This window comes from Eucalyptus grandis, chromosome 7 (genome assembly GCF_016545825.1).
Source record: "Eucalyptus grandis isolate ANBG69807.140 chromosome 7, ASM1654582v1, whole genome shotgun sequence".
NCBI classification, from domain to species: Eukaryota; Viridiplantae; Streptophyta; class Magnoliopsida; order Myrtales; family Myrtaceae; genus Eucalyptus; species Eucalyptus grandis.
In genome coordinates, this window is record NC_052618.1 from 14,157,712 (window position 1) to 14,183,107 (window position 25,396).

The window sequence follows — 25,396 nt, forward strand, 5'->3', positions numbered from 1 at the left end:
TCTCATCCATGGATATGAGTATATGAAGCTTACTTTTCGCGCCCCTGGTTTTAATTAGGCCTAGCGCAGTGGTGTTGCGTTGCTTGTGCCTGTTGTTTTATATGATATGCTTCCATCAATAAAGTGATGTACTTTCCAAAAAATGGAATCTTATAGATGCAAATGTAAATTTATGAAAGAACACCCATAGCATACACTAATAATGTGAAAAAAGTTATACGCATATAGTTTTGTACACCATTGATCGGACATTAAGAGTAAATTAAGGGCATACGAGGCCATTTGTGTGAGAAAATATTAATTGCACAAATTGTGGAAGGAAAAGAAAGTGAAACAAAGAAAATAAAAAAGAAGGGAGAAACGGCAAAGAAGAAGAGAAATGGAAGTGCGAGTCTGCAAGAGGAGAGAGACAAGGAGAGAAAAATTTGACAAGTGGGCCATCCGTGGACATGTCGCTTAATAGATGGGCGTCTACTTTGTGACGCTAGCACAACTTGTGCAGCTAATATTTTTCTTAATTTTGAGTAAGACTAGCATAATGATGTTGCGCTCCTCGGGACTGTTGTATTATATGACATGCTTCCATCAATGAAGTGATGTACTTTCTAAAAAAAAAAGGAATCTTATAGATACAAATGTCAATTTATGAAAGAGTGAACGTAGCATAAAGTAACGTAAGAAAGTTTTACACAGGTAGTTTTGTACACCATTAATATGATATTGTGACTAAACTAAGGGCAAATAGACAGTTCGTGTAAATTTTTTCTTTACACAGGTGGTGCACGCGCTACTTTTCTTTGTGAAATAATGGGTTTGTGTGGAGTGTTTGGTAAAGTGCCATTTTCATTGTCTATATATCTTTAGCATCAGGAAGATTATTATTGGGTTGTCATCATCCATGTTGGGTATTCATTAATGTACAAGTGTGAGCGTACCATAGAGAAAAATTTCCTATCGGGTAATTGAAGAGGGATTTTTTTTTTTTTGAACAGAGAAGAGGGATTGAGCAGTTAATAAATTTACTAGACTTATAATTTATTGATTTAAACTCTTAAATAAATGTGATTTACTAATATGATTTTTTGATGGGTTCATATTCTTGAAAATCTACTCTCCAAGATAAGTTTTATTCTTTCCAAGAGTTTTAGAATTTTGAGAACCAAAGAGATACAATTGTCCATGTGCTGCTATTGAACAAAAGGTCCAATATTCATATTGTAGGTATTAACTTTACTAGATTTATAATTTATTAAATTAAACTCTTAAATAAATGTGATTTACTAATGTGATTTTTTGATGGGCTCTGTCACGACCTCTTTTTTTTCGGCGCCCGTGATCGGGTACGAGCGCCTAAAGGAGGCTAATGGCTTGACTGAAATTTGTTATGCTTATCCATCAATTCACGACTTAATGATCCAAGTTTTTAACTTGTAAGTTAATTTTAAAACGGAGTCGCCATTAATCGATTTGGGGTGGGTCGATACGCAACCGAGAGAAATTAGGATCGGATACTTGATTACACCGTTAATCACTAATGCCCTTTCGGTACCTAATCTTGTTTAAACCCTAAGACTTTTTGGATTTTTGAAGGATTTTCCATTCATTTGTGGAGGAAAAATATTTTTTGGGTCTTTTTCTCATTTTTGTCATAAAAAGCATTTTTTGATTTTTTGATCTTTTTCTGAAAATATAAATCATTTTTGACTTTTTCTGACTTTTTTGGCTTTTTTAGGAAAATATGGACATTTTTGATTTTTTTGATTTTTAGAAAATAAATTATTTTTATTTTATTTATTAAAATATTAAAATATTTTTTAAAAAGACACAGGTCGGTTCCGGGTTGGGACCGACCCGAGTCGTCTGCTCATAGCACAGACGGGCCCTTTTTGGTTTTTCTTTTTAAAAAAAACACAAAAGCCCAAACGATTTGGCCCGCTTTCGTAAAAAACTCCAGCCCAAAGCTACCCGGCCCACGCGCACAACCCGGCCCGGGAAACCCTACCCGGAAACAAGGAAACCGGGTCGCGACAGGACCCGCGAATTGACCCGGTTCGTGGCCTCCTCTACCCCTTGCCCCCTCGTGGCGGCGATGAGAGGGCACATTGCGTGGCGTCACCGGGCGGACGGCGGAGACGACGGGCTTGATGGCGACGATGGTGGAGACGATGGAGACGACGATGATAATCCGCTTATGAGGACAGCGAGGGCGAGCGACAACGGGTCTGTGATGGGGATTTCAGTGGCGGCATGGTTCGAAAGGGGGGAGACGCGACGGCGACGACACGACCGGCGGTGGTGACGGCTCATTTTTGTTTGTAACGAGGTGGCGAACGGTGGCGGTGACAGGCGAGACGGCGTCGGGGCTGCAGTGGATGGCGAGCAGCAACGATCGAATGGCGATGGCGCGGGGGGAAACGGATGGCGATGACGATGCAACCGGCGGCGGCGGCGGAGGGCACTCGACTCCCGGATCGGCCTTCTTGCTCGGATTCCTCTCTCACTCGCCTCCACACGCTCGGATCTCTCCCCCCCTCGGGCTCGCTCGCTGCCGGCCTCCCCCGAAGTCTCTCGGAGGGGGGTCGGTTTGAGTTCGCGACCCGATTTTTGCCTTGCTCGCTCTTTGAGCTCCCCGAAGTCTCTCAGGGATCCCTCCGAACTTGCTGGCTTGTGTGTTCTTCGATGGAGGTTGTGCCTTGCTATTTATAGGCGAGGGGGCGGTCGGTCGACGGGCTTCGATCGCCGGTCTTCGCACGCCGAACGGACGCCCGCGGCCAAACCGGCGTCCCATCCTTGCTCCTCCAACAAAGTGTGCTTGGCATTGAAGGCAGCCAATAATGGCGCCTGAGATCTGTCTCTTCCGGCCGACGTCGGCCTACCCTCCTCAGCCGTAGGTTGTCTTTCGCGCGTCGGCATCCTCTGTGCGCGTGAATTGCAGAGGCGTAGGGGAAGAAGAGGGAAGAAGAAGAAGGAAGAAGAAAGAGAGAGGGGTTGGGCCGAGTCGCGGGTTGGGCCGGTGGGGGCCTGCGCAAGGGAGAGAAAAAGAGGGGAGGGGCTGGGCTTACGCTTTCTTTTTTTTCTTTTTTTGGTTGTTTTGTTGTTTTTATTTATTATCTAAAAAAGGAAAAATAAAAGAAAATAAGACCTAATTAATAACCTAATCACAATTTAGGTGTCAACAGTTCATATTCTTGAAAATCTACTCTCCAAGATAAGTTTTATTCTTTCCAAGAGTTTTAGAATTTTGAGAACCAAAGAGATATAGCTACAATTGTCCATGTGCTGCTTTTGAACAAAAGGTCCAATATTCATATTGTAGGTATTAACTTTACTAGACTTATAATTTATTAATTTAAACTCTTAAATAAATGTGATTTACTAATATGATTTTTTGATGGGTTCATATTCTTGAAAATCTACTCTCCAAGATAAGTTTTATTCTTTCCAAGAGTTTTAGAATTTTGAGAACCAAAGAGATATAGCTACAATTGTCCATGTGCTGCTATTGAACAAAAGTTCCAATATTCATATTGTAGGAAATGCTTCTAGTCCCAAAATAAGTAATTTTCATGATGAATACCCTGCAAAGCATGAATTGCATTATATATGTTTAATGAGGGACTAACATTAATTCCTGGTTGTGAATTTTCAATTTTATAAAATCAGGAGTAAAAGTGGAACTGGGTCTTCAAAGTCAATTTCTCCTTTTAATGCATATTGTATTAAATAAATAAATACATGGAACCCACATTGCATGAAGACCTGGCGACCTCGCACACATAAAAATAGGCGTGCTCCAATTGTTTTACTAAATTGTCCATGCTTCAACTGTTGAAATTCTGCTGGTGTGTGCCTTTCACTTTTTTGGATTTGATGTGCACATTTTAATCTAACATATTGTTAGGGTTAATTAGGATATTTCTTTTGATTATCCTCATCTCTCAAGATTGCGCTTATATTTCATTTTGATTATGCATATCCTTGATTATTAATTTATTTTAGATAGTCATTTAATAAAGACTATCTTATTCTCTTCATCTACACACATTAAAATACATAGAAATTTCACAATTATTTCTTCCCATTTTTTATATTTTAGGTTATACCAAAAGTAGTGATGATGATTTTTGTAATATTTTAATAAATTTTATGAAATTTCTTTTTTCTTTTTCCTTCATAGGATTTTCATCCAACGAGATAACTTGGGCCCTAGCAACAGTTATTGACTCATGTTGGCAATAGGCCAAGGCTTCATTCTCTTGCTTGGATTTAGGCGAGGGCCCACAATGCCCTCACCCTTAGGCTAAGAGTGGAAACATATAATAAAAAAGACAAATAAGGGGTTTTAAATAATTTGAACTAAAAAATCTTCCTTTGATACCGTGTATGATGTTATGAGACTTTTTTTGTAGTGTTATTTTAGAATGAATCACTTAAATCTTCAACTTAGAAAGCAATAAATATTAGGGACATGCAATCAGGCCTATTCAACCTTGCAACCAGCTCATCTTGGTCGGTTCATACAAGACTAGTTTGGTGCCTTTGTAAAATATTTGGAAATTGACTTTGATAGGTTTGGTTTCTATACATTGTAATGGTCGATTCTACCCAAGAACCAAACTTGTCAAGGCTGGTTCTAGGTAGAACTGGTCAAAACCAACACAAAATTTGGGAACTTTTTCGCATGACTACTTCTCTCTCTCTCTCTCTCTCTCTCTCATGTGTGTGCGCGCAAACAGACTCTCAGTGGTCTCACTCTCTATCACTAATACTAGATTTCCTTGATCTTTTCCCTCTTGAAAGTTCTCACTTTAGTAGGTTTCTCTCTTTGATCTCACATCTCTCTTCCACAATGAATTACCTCATAGGAGTTGTGGTCTAAGCAGATTTACTTCTCATTTACCAAATCTGATTCCACTTGCTGTTTATAAGACATGTATTCATATTTGACACAGTGCATGTTGTATATCTAATTAAAAAAAAAAGGCACATTCCAAAGTCGATCGGTTCAGTATTTGGTTTCAAAATTGGGAATTGATTCCAACAAGATAGTTTGCAAATTACTAGACTGGAAGTTACTCACTTTGTAACCAATCGCCTTAATATATACATATATAAATACACACACACACATACATATACATATACATATACATATACATATATATGATGTGTGTGTGTATATATATCCATGAAAAAAGACACCATCATGGTCCAGTCCCTTTGCATCTCAATAGTTGTTTTCAATGACAAATGTTGACACCTAAAATTTCTATTAAAGGGCTTCATATTTTTGTAACCAAACTAGGGCAATCATTGGTTGAATTTGGCCAAACAAATGATAGAGTAATTTTAGCCACGATATGTATTGCCGGCCATCAAGGGGATTTGAGCGTGATCAACACATGAAAAGCAAGAAATTTTAGCTATTTTGGTCATGCTTTTTTCACTCCTTTGGCTTAAACACTCCATTTTATTAGTGTATTGACGACATTTCCTCTTATCTGGCCCACCATTTAGCATGTTTCAATTAAACTCTACCAAAGAAAGTAGTTCCCCTCTTTTTGTCGGTCAAGTGAAGTCAATCCTTTTGTTTTATTTCTTTTTCTTTTTCTTTGCGGTCCCACTTTCCTTCTTATTCACTTCTCTCTGTTCTCTTTCCTACAGTGGATCCTCTTGGTGTCTACCAACAATGATACTATTCGGTAGAGCATTGTCAATCAAGGGCTGGTTGAAGGTTTTCTCGTTTTGGTGGGGTTGTAGTTCTACGGAAGAAGAGGGAGATGAAATTGAGTTTGGTGGGTAGAACCCAATCAATATGCAAGGGAGCACATGTTTGATCCTTCAACTTGAAAAAAGGAATACGGGTGGTGTTCTCATTATGGCAAAAGCAAGCGGATCTTGTGCCGACATTTCTTCAGCATTCACAGATACAGGGTTCTCGCTAATTGCTCCAACGGTGAGTATTTGACTGTCATCAGTAAAGTCAACTAAGTTATTGGAGCCTCCGGTGTTATGAGTGAGAAATGCAAGGCTGTAGTTGCTCAGTAAGGAATACCATTATTCATATGTCTTTTAGCAAAGGAAGTGCCACATTATATATGCTCAGAGATTAGACAACGAGGCCACACAAGAGGACGACGTAGATAGTTCACCAAGAATACATATTATAGACCAGAAAAGAAATTATGGCAACGCAGAAGAGACACTCATGAAGAGAAAGAACCAATCCAGATATTTTTATTTTTATCACCATCTTTGATTCACAAAAGCCACCATCGAGTCATTTCTATTCCTATTGATTTTTTGCGTTGTTCGTCTTTTCAGATTTTTCCTCTCTCATTTTGTCTGTTGGTTTCTTGGATCTTTGAACTGAGTCATAAATGCCAAGTTATCGCCTTTAGCAGTTTAAAGCCCATTCGCCTCTATTATGTATACGTAGCTTGGTGGCTGCCTTGCCATTATCATCACTAGATCTTTAAGTTTGCACATCACTGCAGGACAAGCCATTGATATCAATCCGTGGTTTTGCTGTAGAAAAAGAAAAAAGTTACATTTTGTCTTGAATTGTTTTCGATAAGTAAGTTGGACATCAAGAGCACCTTGCCGTTTGATGCAAAGGCGTGGAAAGAAGAGAATTGTCTGTAATGGAAAAGACTAGACACAAGGACACCAGGAGTGCCAAAACTTGGCACAAATGGACATTTAAGTGTCAAAACTTACGAAAATGACACGTTCAATCCAATTTTAATCTGAACTTATTGTTGTCTAATAGAAAATCATCAACTTTTAACTGGTACTCAGATGTGGCCCCTATCAAGCCTCGGTTGAATACATGTGGGATGACACATCTAGTAATAGTATTATTGGATGGAAACTTAGGCCCTGTTTGGCAAAAAGTATTTATGTTCCTCGGAACAAAAAAAGAATAGAAACATATTTGGTAAAATTTTTGTTCTCAAAAACAAAAATCTATTTTTTGTTCCTCAACATATTTGGAACATAAACAAAAAGTAGAAAAAAAGTTGCTTTTTGTTTTCGGGAACAATTTGAGAAACAATTTTTCTCTCTTCTTTTTTGTTCTTCTTTTTTCTTTCCTTCTTATTCCTTTTGACTAGTCCCCGGCCTCGGCCATGGCCAGCGACCCGGGAGGGTCGGCGACCTCGCCGGGCCACCATGAGGTCGTCCTCTCCTTGGCTTGGCGAGGCTCGCTTAGTCACTGAGGCCATCGGTGAGGCTCGGCCTCACCTAGATCTGGCCAGGCCAAGGAAAAAAAAGAAAAAATAAAAAAGAAAGAAGAAAAAAGAGGAAAAATATAATAAAAAAATTTAAAAATTTAAAAGAAACAACAAAATTATACAAGTTTATCAAACGCATTTTTATTCATGGAATAATTTTTTTTTTCAGTTACCAAGCGCGTTCTTATGTTCAAAAATTGTTTCGAGAATAGAAATAGAATAAACTTTTATGTTAAAAAATTATTTCCCGTAACAGAAACGTTATCAAACGCGCCCTTAATGGCAGACATTTATGTTCCGCCTGAAATATATATATTTCTTTATGAGATAACAAAAAGTTCAGGTTAGAATTGGTACATGAGTTAGAGTTAATGCTCTTTTATAATACAAATAAAAGTTCGAGCTGAAATTCGAACTCTAGTTAAATTTGATGATTTTTTAAGGGAATTTGGTTGATAACAAGAAAAAGATACTATAAGTGCCATAACATTTTTCATAACTTTTCTTTCAAACACTTAAGTATCATATAATATTTTCATAAATCGTTTGGTATCATAACTTTTTATAAACATTTAGCACAATGATTATGTCACATCGGATTTTCGATATCTAGGGGAACCTTTTTAAAAATTTATGGGACTCAAGTAATTAATTGAAAGTTTCAACACTAAATTATTATTATTTTTTTAAATTATGACACTCAAATGTTCGAAAAAGAGATTATAGTATTCAAATAAGTATCATATAAAAGTTATGACACTTATAATGTCCTTATCTAGAAAGACATCTAATTGAAAAACCTTGGTTGGACATTTGTATTTTGTAACCAATGAACCCAAGGAGTAGGATTACATGGTGCGTCAAAGTCTGGCTTCAACGGTACCAAACGAAAACCTCTACCTCGTTACAATGGTAATACGCAGATTCTTTGGCCCATTGGAGCACCAAGATTGTGGAAAACCAATTAAGGTTTTTTCAAATACGAGGTGTGTCGTTCGCTTCCTTCGAGGTTAAACAAAGAGAATTTCGCTTCCCTTTCTATTAATTAATTACTTCTTTTTGGGCTCTTTTCCATTTATTTTGGCTTTAGCAATATAGAGCACTTTAAAAAAATATGCAAAAAAAAAAAGTACCGGGGAAGGCGTGAACTATATATTATACATTCAATAATGGATTAAAAAGAAGTTCCTTGTCGTGCCCGTAAAATATTAGAAACTATTTCATTTCTCATTATATTCGTGAATTTTCAATTGGGCTTTTCTAGCATAATAGTTTTAGATCTATCATTAATATAACATGTTATGAGTCACAAATTCTTGAAAGAACAAATCTTATAATAATTAATACTTATTTAATTTTTTGTGGGAAAAAATAAATTGTTATTTTAACAGTATATTAATGATACTCATGTAAGTATTTCTCTTTCTAGTTTGAAAAATGATTTGGTGAAAGTCTATAGTTTATTGAGCAGTCTATTTTGAATCATAAAAAATAAAAAAATAAATTATTATAAATTATTATGGGGCTCATTTTTTAAGAATTTATAATTCACAATAAATTGTTATTTTTATGATAATCGGAAGGTGTTGTTATACTACCAAAGCCGTTTCAGTTTTATAAAACCAAGAGGAGCTAAAGTGGTTTTATAAAACCAGGACGAGCTAAAGTGGAATTGGATCTTCAAAGTCATTTTCTCTTTGGAATGCATATTGTATTGAAATTATTAATGCATGGAACCCACATAGCTGGGTTGACCCAGGGCTTGGCCGTAAAGACTTGTCAAACCTTGCACATATAAATACAAACTTGCTCTAATTGCTGTAACTCAACATTCGAAGATTCAACTGTTGAAATTGCTCAGGTATGTGCCTTTTTTCTCTTGCACATTAAATATGCATTCAAGTTTGATTAATTTTAACTAGAGCTTTTTTATTAAAATATCGATGCGAGTTTAAATATTACATCTATAATGATACTTATAAGCGAGAAAATTGGTTCGTGTCTCTATCGAGTCAAATTCGAGCGGAAAGCTGGTCAAATCCTAGTCTAAGTGCCATTAATTGTGAAGAAATAAAAGTTCGGTGCCGATAATAAAAATCTAAGTGAGGCAACTTGATTGCAAAATTTATGAATGCTCATAGAAAATCAACACTTTTAAAAGAAAAATTTTCTCAAAATGATCGCTTGTATCACTTAATAAAATGAATGTGATGAAAATATTTTCATCATTAATGATAATCTATAGGTATAGATTGTTACTAATAATAATAATATGGTCAATCGGTTAATTTTCTTAATGTTTTATAATTGTTATCCACAGGATGGGTACCACAATTCTCAGAGGGATGTTTGAGTCATTTGAGGATGAAAGCAAGAATGGTAGGTAGCATGCGCATTTTGAATTTAATTTGCATTTATTCAAATATATAATAATATATGTATATTTAATTGACAAGATCATGTAATTTTTCATGCAACCAATATAAACAAATATGGTCGGTCAATTTCGCATATGACTAATCAGTGTAAGAGTTTTCCTAATGTGGACTACTTAATTAATACTGTAATTTACCGTTTTACGAGGTTGGTCTAAGGTAAGATAAAATATTTCTTAATTAGTTTAATATGGGGTTGGTTAGTGTGGGCCGAGTTAAACTGGGCCCGTAATGAGAGGGTCTGGTTGGAAGTCTTTCCTCTAACCCTAATTCTCATAAGTATTCTTACAAAGGAAGCGTTCACCTAGCGAAAAGTGAGGGAGCCGTTTCATTGAGACTCTCATACAGAGGGTAATAGAGGAGAAGGATTAGGTAACAGAGGAGAAGAATTTGGATGGATCATTGCTTTTCTGCTTTCCCATCAAACGATGTATTCTAAAATAGGTGCGTTAATTTGTCTAATCAATTGTCTGTGCTCTTGTTCTAATTATGAAGATCACGAGATTGCATCTTTTGCATTTTACAATCAGTTCCATAGCTTGAGAAATGTAGAAATCCAATTCGTCAAAGTTGTTTGTAGCAACTAGCAAGTTGTACATTTACCATGGTATCACCCAAAGCTTGCGGATAAATAAATACAGCTTTGATTATTCTGTGCAAAGAAGCAGGAAATGAGAAGCCGAGAAACGTCGGATCTATGCGAAAGCTCGATGTGAAGATTGTGAATGCGGTTTGTGTTTCTCCGGCGAGGGAAACGTTTGGCGGGCTCTACGCTCTCTCGAACCTCGACCAGACCTTCCCGTGCGTGATTGAGATCGTGTTCACCTTCAAGGGCGAAGGGAGGGGAAGGCATCCCGTCGCGATCGAGAAGATCAGAGAGTCTCTGGCCAAGGCATTGGTCGAGTTCTATCCGTTCGCAGGCAGACTTGTCATGGGGATCGACGGGAGGATGGCAGTGAGATGCACTGGAGAAGGTGTCCCATTCGTCGAAGCAACGTCGGAGGATGACATCGCAGCGCTGGGCGATATCAGCACCATCAATCCCGCCATGCTGCGAAAACTTGTGAAGCACAGCGACGGAGCCCCGACCATATTGGAAGTACCTTTGCTTTCGGTGCAGGTAAATACTATCGAACATGTTGGTCGTGCAGATTCTGGCGTGCCCCTGCATTAGCTCATCGATGAATCATATATTAGAGAGATTGTACGAGAATTATGGCTACTTTGTGCGAGATTTTTCTTTTGGGACAAGATAGAAGGAGCAACATAGTGCTTTTGAACAATTTATCTAACATAAAGAGATCGTTTCTGCACTGCTTTTTGTTTTTTTTTTATCATTCAACCGCTTGCGGAGCAGCATGTTCTTCTGGACTCGTGCAAGGGGATTTAGACTTTCCAAGACTGACATACACATAAGTAGATATCCACTTACAGTTTATCATGAAATCCAGGTGACGACGTTCAAGTGCGGAGGGATCGTCATCGGCATCGTCATGAATCACGTCCTCGTCGACGGGAAAGCCCTCACGGACTTCATAGCTTGTTGGAACGACCTGGCTCGAGCCAAGCCGCTATCAGTTCTTCCCTTTCTTGATCGATCGGTGTTGCGCCCGAGGCAACCTCCGCACGTCGATCTCCCCCACCACGAGTATGCTCCGAGAGACCAGCTGCCCGGACTCGTGGTTGACCCCCAAACCAAGCCCCTCGTTTACAGATCGTTCTGTTTCAAGCCACACGCTCTCATTCAGCTCAAGAAAGCGGCAAGAATCACAACCCAGAATGGCTCTTCCGTAGTCCCAACCACCTTCGAAGTCATATCGGCGCTCGCGTGGATCTCGCGAACCAAAGCTCTCGGAATCGGTCCTCACGAGACGACGAAGCTTCTCACTGCAGTCGACGGCCGCCCCAAGTTCGAACCCCCGCTGCCGAGTGGCTACTTTGGGAACGGCATTGCTTGGTCCTGCGCTGAGTGCAGCGCCGGCGAATTGACCCACAATCCCTTCTCGGTCGCTGTCCAGACCGTGCGTGAGGCGCTCGCATCCGTCACCGAGAGTTACATAAGGTCGGCCATCGACCACATCGAGCTGAACAGGGTCCTTGTTGACTGCCAGGGCAACGCTTGCTGCATCAGCAAGTGGAGCCGGCTCCCTTTCTACAAGATGGATTTCGGGTTCGGGAGGCCATTCCAGGTGGCGCCGGCGACGGTCCCCAACAACGTAATCTTGGTCGCTTCCCAGAGCAGGGAGAGCAACGACTTGGTTGTGTCCCTGGGGCTTACTCGCGACGCCATGGATGTTTTCTCGAAGTTGATTCAGCATGAGCTCACGCTGAAAAGCAAGTTCTAGTCTCATCCATGGATGTGAGCGTATGAAGCTTAGTTTTCGCGCCCCTGGTTTTAAGTTGGACTAGCGCAGTGGTGTTGCGCTGCTTGTGCCTGTTGTTTTATATGGTATGCTTCCGTCAATAAAGTGATGTACTTTCCAAAAAAGGGAATCTTATAGATACAAATGTCAATTTATGAAAGAGTAATATAAGAAAGTTTTACACAGGTAGTTTTGTACACCATTGATATGATATCATGACTAAATTAAGGGCAAATAGACAGTTCGTGTAAATATTTTCTTTACACAGGTGGTACGTGCGCTATTTTTCTTTGTGAAATAATGGGTTTGTGTTGAGTGTTTGGTAAAGTGCCATTTTCACTATCTATATATCTTTAGCATCAGGAAGAGTTTTGTTGGATTGTCATCATCCATGTTGGGTATTCATTAATGTACAAGTGTGAGCGTACCATAGAAAAAAAATTCCCTATCGGGTAATTGAAGAGGGATTGAGCAGTTAATAAATTTACTAGACTTATAATTTATTAATTTAAACTCTTAAATAAATGTGATTTACTGATATGATTTGTTGATGGGTTCATATTCTTGAAAATCTACTCTCTAAGATTAGTTTTATTCTTTCCAAGAGTTTTAGAATTTTGAGAACCAAAGAGATATAGCTACAATTGTCCATGTGCTGCTATTGAACAAAAGGTCCAATATTCATATTGTAGGAAATGCTTTTAGTCCCAAAATAAGTACTTTTCATGATGAATACCCTGCAAAGCATGAATTGCATTATATATGTTTAATGAGGGACTAACATTAATTCCTCGTTGTGAATTTTCAATTTTATAAAATCAGGAGTAAAAGTGGAACTGGGTCTTCAAAGTCAATTTCTCATTTTAACGCATCTTGTATTAAATAAATAAATAAATACATGGACCCACATTGCATGAAGACCCGTCGACCCTCGCACACATAAAAATAGGCGTGCTCCAATTGTTTTACTAAATTGTCCATTCTTCAACTGTTGAAATTGTGCTGGTGTGTGCTTTTCACTTTTTTGGATTTGAGGTGCACATTTTAATTTGACATACTGTTAGGGTTAATTAGGATATTTCTTTTGATTATCCTCATCTCTCAAGATTGCGCTTATATTTCATTTAGATTATGCATATCCTTGATTGTTATTTTATTTTAGATAGTCATTTACCTATCTTATGTTCTCTTCTTCTACACACATTAAAATACATAGAAATTTCACAATTATTTCTTCCCATTTTTTATATTTCAGGTTATACCAAAAGTAGTGATGATGATTTTTGTAATATTTTAATAAGTTTTATGAAATTTCTTTTTCTTTTCTTTTTTCTTTTTCCTCCATAGGATTTCCAGCCAACGAGATAACTTGGGCCCCAGCAACGGTTATTGACTCTTGCTGGCAATAGGCAAAGGCTTCGTTCTTTCGCTTGGATTTAGGTGAGGGCCCACAATGCCCTTGCCCTCAAGCTAAGAGTGGAAACATATAATAAAAAAGACAAATAAGGAGTTTTAAATAATTTGAACTCAAAAAATCTTCCTTTGATACCGTGTATGATGTCGTGAGACTTTTTTTGTAGTATTATTTTAGAATGAATCACTTAAATCTCCAACTTAGAAAGCCATAAATATTAGGGAGTGCAATCAGACCTATTCAACCTTGGAACCATCTCATCTTAGTCGGTTCATACAAGACTAGTTTGGTGCCTTTGTAAAAAAATTGGAAATTGACTTTGATAGGTTTGGTTTCTATGCATTGTAATGGTCGGTTCTACCCAAGAACCAAACTTATCAAGGCCAGTTATAGGGTAGAACTGGTCAAAACCAACACAAAATTTGGGAACTTTTTTTGCATGACTACTTCTCTCTCTCTCTCTCTCTCTCACACACACACACACACACACACACACATCCATGAAAAAAGACACCATCATGGTCCAATCCCTTTGCATCTCAATAGATGTTTTCAATGACAAATGTTGACACCTAAAATTTCTATTAAAGGGCTTCATATTTTTGTAACCAAACTAGGGCAATCATTGGTTGAATTTGGCCAAACAAATGATAGAGTAATTTTAGCCACAATATATATTGCCGGCCATCAAGGGGATTTGATTATGATCAACACATGAAAAGCAAGAAATTTTAGCTATTTTGGTCATGCTTTTTTCACTCCTTTGGCTTAAACACTCCATTTTATTAGTGTATTGACGACATTACCTCTTATTTGGCCCACCATTTAGCATGTTTCAATTAAACTCTACCAAAGAAAGTAGTTCCCCTCTTTTTGTTGGTCAAGTGAAGTCAATCCTTTTGTTTTATTTCTGTTTCTTTTTCTTTGCGGTCCCCCTTTCCTTCTTACTCACTTCTCTCTGTTCTCTTTCCTACAATGGATCCTCTTGGTGTCTACCAACAACGATACCATTCGGTAGAGCATTGTCAATCAAGGGCTGGTTGAAGGTTTTCTCGTTTTGGTGGAGTCGTAGTGCTATGGAAGAAGAGGGAGATGAAATTGAGTTTGGTGGGTAGAACCTAATCAATATGCAAGGGAGCACATGTTTTTTTTTTTGGTAAGGTGCAAGGGAGCACATGTTTGATCCTTCAACCTGAAAAAAAGGGTATGGGTGGTGTTCTCATTATGGCAAAAGCAAGCGGATCTTGTGCCGACAATTCTTCAGCATTCACAGATATAGGGTTCTCGCTAATTGCTCCAATGGTGAGTATTTGACTGTCATCAGTAAAGTCAACTAAGTTATTGGAGCCTCCGGTGTTATGAGTTAGAAATGCAAGGTTGTAGTTGCTCAGTAAGGAATACCATTATTCATATGTCTTTTAGCAAAGGAAGTGCCACATTATATATGCTCAGAGATTGGACAACGAGGACCCACACAAGAGGATGACGGAGATAGTTCACCGAGAATACGCATTATAGACCAGAAAAGAAATTATGGGCAACGCACAAGAGACACTCATGACCAGAAAGCACCAACCCAAATATTTTAATTTTTTTTTTTCGATTTTTTTTTTTTTAATTTTTATCACCATCTTTGATTCACAAAAGCCACCATCAAGTCATTTCTATTCCTATTGATTTTTGAGTTGTTCGTCGGTTCAGATTTTTCCTCTCTCATTTTGTCTGTTGGTTTCTTGGGTCTTTGAACCGTTTAAAGCCTATTAGCCTCTATCTATATGTAGCTTGGTGGCTGCCTTGCCATTATCATCACTAGATCTTTAAGTTTGCACATCACTGCAGGACAAGCCATCGATATCAATCCGTGGTTTTGCTGTAGAAAAAGGTTACATTTTGTCTTGAATTATTTTCGATTAAGTAAGTTGGAGATCAAGAGCATCCTTGCCATTAGACGCAAAGGCGTGGAAAGAAGAGAATTGTCTGTAATGGAAAGGATAAAAAAAAGGAAAGCAAAAGAAAACAGAGACGTTAATTTGACTTGGTGGGCCACACAAGGATAATGTGATCATAGTATTGTAAAAGGGAGTGCTTGAACTAAAGGATGGTTTTGCTCAAAAAAAAAAAAAAAACTAAAGGATGGTTGAAAAAAGCACCATTCATTTAAAAGAATAGGATAGTGAAATTTTAACCAAGAAGTTAAGTGGAAATTATAAATCTGATTTCAGCCACTTTAGCAGAACAACTTTTAGCAGAATTGAATTGATATATCCCACATATTTCGCCCAATTGTAGGGGACGGAGATCACGATTTTTCTGGAAAAGAGGGCCAAAAATCCGTGAGTTTTAGGGCATGAACAGAGGAAGTCTTCTGCAGAATAAAAAGGCGGGGACACGCACTCACGGGGGATTACCGCATAAAAAGAGAGCGTAGAGAAAGGAGGGAGAACGCTACTGGGGATACATGTTCAACCAGAAGACACTGGCTGCATCATTCACGTTGCCATTATTGTGGGTCTATCTTGTTAAGATGTATGCGTGTGTTATATTAGAAAGAAGTCCCACGTCGTCGGAGAATTGGTCTGGTATAAAGCAGTTAATGTATGATAATTAGCACATAACTTATTGACTTCAGCTTTGAATGAAAGTACATCAAAAAATTGATATGGTGTAGAGATGTTAATGTATTTTTGACCCATAACTTATTGGCTTAAACTTTTGAGTGGAAGTTGATCTAATTGGATAGATTGCTCAAACTTGGGCTTTTTCTTGGTAATCTCTCCAGCTGAAGTATCTTTGCTGCGCGCTCCCAACATGGTCTCAAGCCACTATGTTGCCTGGCTGTTCTTGAATTTGATAGCCCAGACAGACAGCAATTCCTCAGCGACAAGGCATTGTTGATTTGTTCTCTCTTAATCCTCAGCGATAATGCAATTTGTCCAGGTGTGGATACTTAGGCTCTATTTATTCGGCAGAAAATAAAATCACTTAGGCACTACATCACATGTGGGCATATCTTTATTTGTCTCACAGGAAATGAAACTGTTTAGGCTCTAAATCACATGCAAGGTATATCTAGAAAATTTATGAATACTTAAGTATTCAAACCTGGACAACACGTATGGAAAATTGCAGCCAAGGAAGTGGTTGCCTGAATAACCGCGCAGGGGAATCAACAGTCTCGAAGTGGTCGATGCCTCCAAGAGGATGGCAGCGATTCGTTGTCTTGATCAAATTCAAATTGACGGACACAGCTTTGCTGTGAGGACAAGGACTAAGAGGGAACAGATCGGTGTAGGTGACGACGATGCCTTGTCGCCGAGGAACTGCTTTATGGGCTGTCAAACTCGGGAACAGCCCGGGCAACGTAGTGGGTTGAGATAGATCAATCTAACCGCGTGTATCCCCGATCTTTTAAGAGTGTTTTATTTGGTGAAACATGAATGATTTGAAAAATATTTTTTTTTAAAATGATCATTTATATCGATTACAAAATGAGTAACAAAAAGAATGATTCCATTTTTTACGTAAATATTCGTATATGAATTTTTGTCGATGATGAAAAGATATTTCATTAACTAATTATTTTAAGGGATGAAAGCGATTATTTTTAGAAAAATAATGTTCCAAATTATTTAATTTCTAGGAAACAAACGGAGTCCTACTGTGGTGAGCATAGTCCTTAATTTATGCCCTGAAATTTAGGGATGAGCATGGTCCTGATCAAATTTGAGAATAGATTGGTTGGTTCTAGACAGTTCTCAGTTTCCAAAATGGAAACCAGCAATAAGTAGTCTGATTCTGGATTCTGCAAAGGAACTGGATTGGACCAATATGCCTTAATTTTCCTTTTTTTTTTTTTTTGGTGTAATTTTTCTTCGTCTAATTTTCTAAACTAGAGCCGTGTAAGTGTGCATCGGTGATTTTTTCTTCTTCTGTTTTTATTGGGTGTTTTCACTTCCCATTTTATAATGCAATTTTTCCGACGAAGAAGGTCGTATATTCACCAGCTTGCACTATATATATAAGTTGACATGAAATTGAAATCTTATATAATCTCTTTCTAATGTCTTGAAATTTAAATATATAAAATCATATAAATAGAAGTAAAAAATAACTGATAAATTGCGACAAACATTTAAATACTTGGGGCAAATTTTTGTGGCAGTACCCACCCACACTTGCTTTAACTCTTATTGGCGGGCAATAGCGATTCTCTCGGCCGTATATTAACTCAGAACCCAACAGAAGTGAGTCGAACTAGATCGCGACTTAGACCACAATTATTGATCCGTCTAGAGATGATTAGTTCTGAGATGCGTTGATTCCCACCCTAAAATTTAGAAGTAAACTGGACGGAATCGGTTTTCAATTTGTGGAACCGAAAACTGGCCCATTCGATCTAGTTCAACTCTTAGGTCGGTCTAGGAACTGGTGATTCCTTCTCTTTTTATTATGGTTTCTTCTATTCCCAACAAGTGGGAGTTTTCAAATAGTAAAAGAAAATGTTATTTATGGTTGGTCCCAATCTAACCCGATCGATCTGTTTAATTTCCGGGTCCACACTGGTTCTCGGTTCCACAAATAGAGAACTGACCTTGTCTAGTTTGGTTCCTAATTTTAGAGTGGGAACTAACGCATCCTATGATTGATTACTCTTTCTAAAACTCATGAATCTTAAACCCTCTCTTGTCCAGAAAAATCCCCCCATACTCGGGCGAAATATGCAGAATATTTCAATTTAATTTTGCTGAAAGTTGCTTGCCTAAAGTGGCTGATATTTGTTGTTGCAGTTTCCACTGAATTTCTTGGCCAAAACTCCACTTTCCTATTTTTTGAATAGCTGATTTCTTTTGCTTTCATGTGCTCATCACGATCAAATCCCTTAGACGGCCGGCAATACATATTGCAGCTAAAATTGCTCTTTTATCCCTCATTTGGTTGGCCGCACTCGACCAATGATTCTCCTAGTTTAGTTACGAAAATGTGAAGTCAGTGTCAACAGTTGTCATCAACCGAAAACCTAAGGAATCGGACAGTCCATACGATTGTTCCTTAGTAACGAGGGGCGGTCGTCCCCTATGCGGATCTATTCGCTCCAAGTCCTAGTCCTCACCAAAAAGCTGTGTCCATCCGTCTGAATCCATCAAGACAACCAGTTGCTACCATCCTCCAGGAGACATGGCCCGCATCAAGATTGTCGATTCGCTTGCACGGTCGTTCAGGCCACCGACTTGTTGAGTGCAGTTTGTCATACGTGCTGTCCTGATTTGGATACTTAATGATTCGTGAAATTTTCTCGAGATGTCTGCGTGTGATGTTGGGCCTAAAATGGGTGCTTTTTGATATGTGAAATCTCTTGGATGCTTCAGTGGTCCTAAAGTGTTTTTGATACCCATTTGAGTAGTGATGTTGATATTCAGAATTCAGATCACGTGCATATTCAAAATTTATTGACCGTCAATCATTGCTGTGCCTAATTTTGCGTTTTTTTTTTTTCCTGTTTTGATTGTCTGAGGTGAAAGTAGGAAAAAAAAGGGTTTCGTTTTCCTGTTTGGTTGTCATTCACTTGCTCAGAATACATTTCATGTGATAAAAATAAGTATTCTCTTTTTTATATTTGCATATCTAGAAAACTTATATCTATTTAGCATGCATCTTTCTTTTATTTAAAAAAATGATTATTGCCATAAATGGATTTTGAAAAATTGTTGTAGTGCTGAACATAAAAGTGCTTTCTTGCATGTCATTTGCTCATGATTGTTCAATTTTCATGATAGGATGAACATTGCCTTTTTTGCTCACATTGACAATGTTTCATTAACTGGTTCATGGATTGTGTGTTTATTTATTAGATACTTTGCATATTGGAAACTGCCTCGTGTATATTTACATATCTAGAAAATTTATATCTACGTATCTAACTGTAATCCCATTTGTACATGTCTAGGATTTTGCATATCTTGCATATTGGGATAGGATTTTGCATTATATTTGTGCCATGACTATTGCCATGTTAGAATAACTAGGATGCATTTTGCATGAATAATTGTATTAGTGCAGATCAGGATATCTAGCGTGCATTATTTAATATCCATATTCGTACATTTCTTTCCACAATCACATGTCATAAAATGAAAAAAAAAAAATATCATATCTTGCATGCTAGTAATTTTAGATTGCATCTTCATTAAAAAAAAAAATACAAAAATATGTCTAGGAGTGTATTTACGGGAATTTGAATATTCATATTATACCAATCGATTCATTCTCTTAGTATTGCATCGCATTTTAGATTGCATCATTTTAAATTCAATTTCCATGTTTAAGGTTCATTTCAGGAAAACACTTTATTTATTATATTGAATAACATAGCATATCACAATTGCATATTCACTTCCTCTTGATACATTCGTCTAAGCCTATTTGTGTACTTTTAGACTTTCCATTTATTGCTCACGGGGTTTAAATCTCGAGGCATACTTAGGGGTGATTGGTTTTCGGGTTGGGCATGTTCCACACTAAAATCTAGAATCGAAACCAGATTGGTTGGTCCCATATGATTTAGGGTTTTCGCAATTTCCTTTTTTTAACTCTTTACAAAGAAAGGAAAATTTGAAAGAAAAAACATATCAATTTGGCCTGATTTGGGTGGTTTGATTCTACACCTAGAACTGGGAACTGCTCAGAACTGCTCAGTTTAGTCTAATCTAGTCTGGTTCTCAAGCTCGGTCCTAGGCATAAGTAATAACAAGGCTATAATTTTTGCCCAACACAGCTCAAGGTTCTGTCACGTGTGAATATGACAGTTTAAACAATGCAATTTAGATATCCTAGATGTGTACTAAAACAATTATTCATGCAAAATCCATCCTAATTATTCTAACATGATAATAGTCGTGACACAAATATAATGTGAAGTCCTATCCCAACGTGCAAGATTTGCAAAATACTAGACATGTAAATGGGAATACAATTAGATACGTGGATATCAATTTTCTAGATTTGCAAATACACAATAAGCAGTTTCCAATATGCAGTATCTATAAATTTACGTGCAATCCATGAACCACGAAACATAGTCAGTGTAAAAAGCAATGTTCATCCCAACATACAATTGAACAATCATTAACAAATGACACGCACGAAATTTTCAGTTTTTCTATTTATTTAAAATAAGAAATGCATGCAAAAGAACTTTTATTTTTCTTTCAGATGAGATGCATCCTAAAGATAACCAAACAGGAAAACGAAACCTTTTTTCTTTTTTACTTTCACGTCAGACAATCAGAACACAAAAAGGGAAATAATAAATTAAGCCCAAAATTTGACATAGCAATGATTGAAGGTCAATATATTTTGAATATGCAGGCCTTGGAATTCTAAATATCAACATCGCTACTCAAATAACACTTCTATATCCACTTGATATCATATAGCACTTAGGAGAACTAAAGCATCCAACAGACTTCACGTGTCAATAAGCACCCACTTAGGCCCTACATCACAAGTAGACATATCAAGAAAATACATGAATAATTAAGTATCCAAACTTGGACCACACTTTAACCGAAAAAAAAAGGACCACACGTTTGACAAATTGCACTCAAGAAATTGGTAGCTTGAACAACCGTGGAAGCGAATGAACAGTTCTGATCTGTTGCTGTGTTAATTACATTTGCCCATAATGTTTTGGATAATCCTACATTTTTTTTTTCAGTAATCCTATGTGCATACTCATATTTCTTGTAGTAATTCAAAGTTCTATTCATCCTTTCAACAACTTTGTTTACCATGATATGTTGGAGACTATTCTTGTCATCCTGATTCAATTCTTGCACAAAACTACATGTACTTCTCATTATCATACTCACTACCATTGTTGAACTTTAGAAATTTAATATTCGGGCCAATCTTATTTTCGACTAAGTAGCAAACACATCAATTTTATTTTTCAGAAAATAACGCATACATTTCTAGTTGAGTTTTCAATGAATGTGACGTAATAGCATGACCCTCTAAGGGAATGCATAGGGGCTGGCCACCTAAACTTGTGTATGTACCATCTCTCATCTTCCTTTTCTTGGTTTTCTTTCAATTTTCAAAATACTTACGTATTTTTACTTACCAGAACACGATCTTCACATGGACCGATATTTATGTACTTCAAATTAGACGGTTTTCTGTTTGATGCTAACACCATCATCCTTTTTTTGCTCATCTGTCCAAGCATGCGGTGCAACAGTTTGGAACTAGCTTCTAATTCAACAAGTCCTACTATTGCTCTGCTACTTTCAGTCTTCTATAATGTTCCCAACATTGTTATTTGTGCTACAACCGTAAGGCATTTAAAAATCTTCCACGAGCAGTCCCCAAAAATGTGTATCTTCTGTTGTCTAATTGAACAATAGAGATCAGATTTGTCTTAAGGCCAAGAACAAATTTGATATTTTCCAACTCCCATTGATACTCGTTCACAATCTTTATCTTGACATTACATTTGTCCACAGTATCCAAAGCTTCATCATCAGCAAGATAAACCTTTCCAAAGTTTGTGGCAACAAAATTATACATTTATCCCTTGCATGAAGTTGATTGAAATGATGCACCCGAGTCTAGAATCTGAGACTCAATTGGACTATTGGCAATCAATGTTAAGCATCATGGGCAAGTGTCTTTTTAAAGGTCGCATTAACAAATTTCTCCTATTGATTTCGATACCAAAATTTCTTTTTTGGGGCTCTACAATCTTGTTTTATATGGCCCTTCTTACCACAATTCTAGTAAATTATTTCACCACGAGGTATTGACTTGCTTCTCCCTGTGGAATTCAATCTACCATAGTTCTATTTATGACCTCTTTGATTGCTTCTCCCTCTACCTTTACTACTTAAGTCACCACCTGAATATTCATTCGATTCTCTTCTATGAAAATCCTTGCTAAGGTGCAATCTCCATTCTCTTGAAACTTTATGTTTTTTAACCAAAGGAGGTGCTTATCACAGTCACAGTAGCACTTCAACTTTCAAGTAGAAAAGAAAAGAACATCAAAGCTTTTACCTCATCCCCTTAATATGATTGCTAGTAAACTCATTTTAATAGTGATTTTCTTGAATTTGTCGATGTAATTTGTCATAGAAGCACCTTTGTCCATCTTTAGATATAAACCCAATGCATCAAATATATCTTGGTTGATGCAGAGGGCTTCTCATAGACAAAGCCCTCATCAAATTTGTCGTTGCTTCTTATTGGCGATGTTGAAGGCAACATTCACACCAAAGTCAGAAAAATCACACTTAGGGCTTGCCGATCTAACAATTCCCAGTCTTCTTGCTTGATCGAACCTGATTTCTTTTCTGACAGAGGCTGATGCAAGTTCCTCTAATATAGCAGATGCTCGATCTGCATCTTCCATAAACCAATGTCCTTGCCATGAAACCGATCTATCTTCACCTTCCATTCGTCCATCTTCATTGCCCCACTATTTCGCTAAACGAGGCATTGATACCATACACGAAATGTTGAAGAGAAATATAGAGAAGAAGACATGCACATTTTTACGTGGAAAACCCATTCAAAATCAGAAAGGGAAAACTACGGTACTGCACTTAACCAGCTCTTTACTATCACTATTAGTTTTAAAGCTATAAGTTAAAACTACAACATATATTAATCCAATATACAATAGGAGTTTAGGGCTTACAAAGTTATAGTATAAATTATATCTATGCCATTAATAGAGTACAAAATCTCTCTGTTTTGTTATTACTTTCCTCTTTTAAACTCCACAGCTCTATCACGATGGGCCAGCCAAAAAATTGAATCTGAAGGAGTTATATGATGCCCTCAATCCCAACCCAATAAGTCCATTCTCGGCAGACAATATAATGGTAAAATGAGTGAACCCATTTTCAATTGGAGGTTATCTTCACCCGCAAAATTCATTACATCTATGACATTTGCAGTTGTGTTCTATGTTTGTGCCTAATTTTTGCAACGTCTACGTGTGTATTTGTTGTGCTCAAAGAGCGAAGACAATAAAAGAACAAGCGTATCTGTTGATTCTGCTGAAAAGTTGAAAATAGTTTATTCGAACGCGTTTAACTTAGTTGCCACGTCATATTTAAAATAGACCATTCACTGATCGTCATATTCGTTCTAACAGATTTGCCGAGTTGTAAATACACTTTCACTCTGCTTCTGTTTCTCTGCAATGTTAGAGTTTTTCTAATTGTGGACTGCATTAATTGATATTGTAATTTACCGTTTAACGTTTATCGTTTTACGGGGTTTGGTCTAAGATGAGATATAATGTTTCTTAATTAGTCTAATATGGGCTGGCTAGTGTGGGCCGAGTTGAGCCTGGCCCGTAATGAGAGGGACTGGCTGGAAACTCTATAAATAGTGCTCAAGTCTCTCCTCTAACCCTAATTCTCACATGTATCCTCACCTAAGGGGCGTTTACCTAACGCTGCACGTGAGGGGGCCGCCTCATTGAGCCAGTGATACGAAGGGCAATAGAGGAGAAGGACTTGTTGCGTGGATCCCCTTGATATATGTGGGTAATCCTTTTTCTGCTTCCTCTCTATATTCGATGGATCCAGGTGTGTTAATCTTTCTACTCAATTGTGCATGTTATTGTTCTGGTTATGGAGATCTTGGGGTTGCGCAATTTGCGTCTAACATGTGGTATCAGAGCCACCATAACCCTAGAACTCGAACGCAATTGGTTTTGCCCTAATTTGTATGGATTTACCATAATTTGTACGGATCTACCCTAATTTGTACGGATTAGTCCTAATTAGTGCGGATCTTGCCCTAATTTGCGATTTTCGAGATTTTTTGTTCAATAAAAATTACTTTAAATCACAAATTCGGACTGGGATCGACGAGACGAGCAAGAGGATCGGCGGCGCGTCTCCGGGGGATGCTTCACGCGCCCCCACGCGCGGCCACGCGCCGCCTGGGCGTCGAACGAGTGCCGCGCGTGATATCCACGCGCCTCGCACTCAGGCGGCGCGTGTGGGCGCATGGAGCGTCTGATCGGCGCGTGTCTGGCGGAGTTGAACTCGTATGGTGTTTTCCTATCTTGTGGTATATTTATTTTATATGTTTGATGGTTTTATGGATGTGAAAATACATGCGAAACCCTAAATACGTGTATTTTTAGTGTATTTTGCGTATTTTCTTGTATTTTCTGTGATTTTGGAAATATAGGTAATGGGTTAGCAGTATGTTATCACATAATAAAAAGGTGTGATTCATCAATAAAAATCAAACTTTATTGTGAACTGAAGCTGGCTTAATGCGATACAATTCATATGAGATTATATTTGAGTTATGTACTGAGCTGATGAGAAACAATAAAGATTATGAAACTTTGAATGATAGACGACTTAAGGACTCGTGACCAAACTGATGTACTGATTAACACATCTGCTGAATGTGGGTAATGCATGTCAATTAAATTACTGTATATTGTACATGAACTCATCTGGTCACTTGTTAATGTCTATCAAGTTGAATAAATATATGGTAAAGGAGTATGGCAATATTTACGCAGAGCAATAGTATCTACTGTTAAATTTTAGATATTTGGTTCTCTGGTTTGACTCAATTAATAGGCCACTGGTTGATTACAATGATAATTTGTTGCTTAAAATTGGCTAATAAATCAGATGTTGGCCTTGGAGTCATGTTTTGCCGTATGAAACTCATGAGCAATAGTTGATTAGTTATCAAGCTTGTTGATTTGGTGTACCCTATATTACTGTTGATGTTAATTTGTGAGAGATATTATAGATCAGCATTCTTTTTATGTTGTTCTGGTAATATGTAATTGGGGTGCATAAGAGACGTTTTATTCTCTGTTATGAGAAGTTTCTTGTATTACTGTGATCAATGATCTCATTGGAATCTGTTTTTCAGATTCGCTGTATGTATATGTATAAATAA

At 37.6% G+C, this 25,396-nt stretch overlaps 1 protein-coding gene across 1 annotated transcript; it reads left to right on the plus strand.

Annotated features, from left to right (window-relative positions):
• Positions 1-2,089: 2,089 nt before the first annotated feature.
• On the plus strand, positions 2,090-12,015 carry LOC104455078 (omega-hydroxypalmitate O-feruloyl transferase-like). The gene is made up of 5 exons (XM_039317485.1): positions 2,090-2,250; positions 9,556-9,614; positions 9,990-10,021; positions 10,542-10,790; positions 11,122-12,015. Exons 1-5 carry the CDS (start codon positions 2,090-2,092, stop codon positions 12,013-12,015), a joined length of 1,395 nt encoding a protein of 464 aa, XP_039173419.1.
• The last annotated feature ends 13,381 nt before the right edge of the window (positions 12,016-25,396 follow it).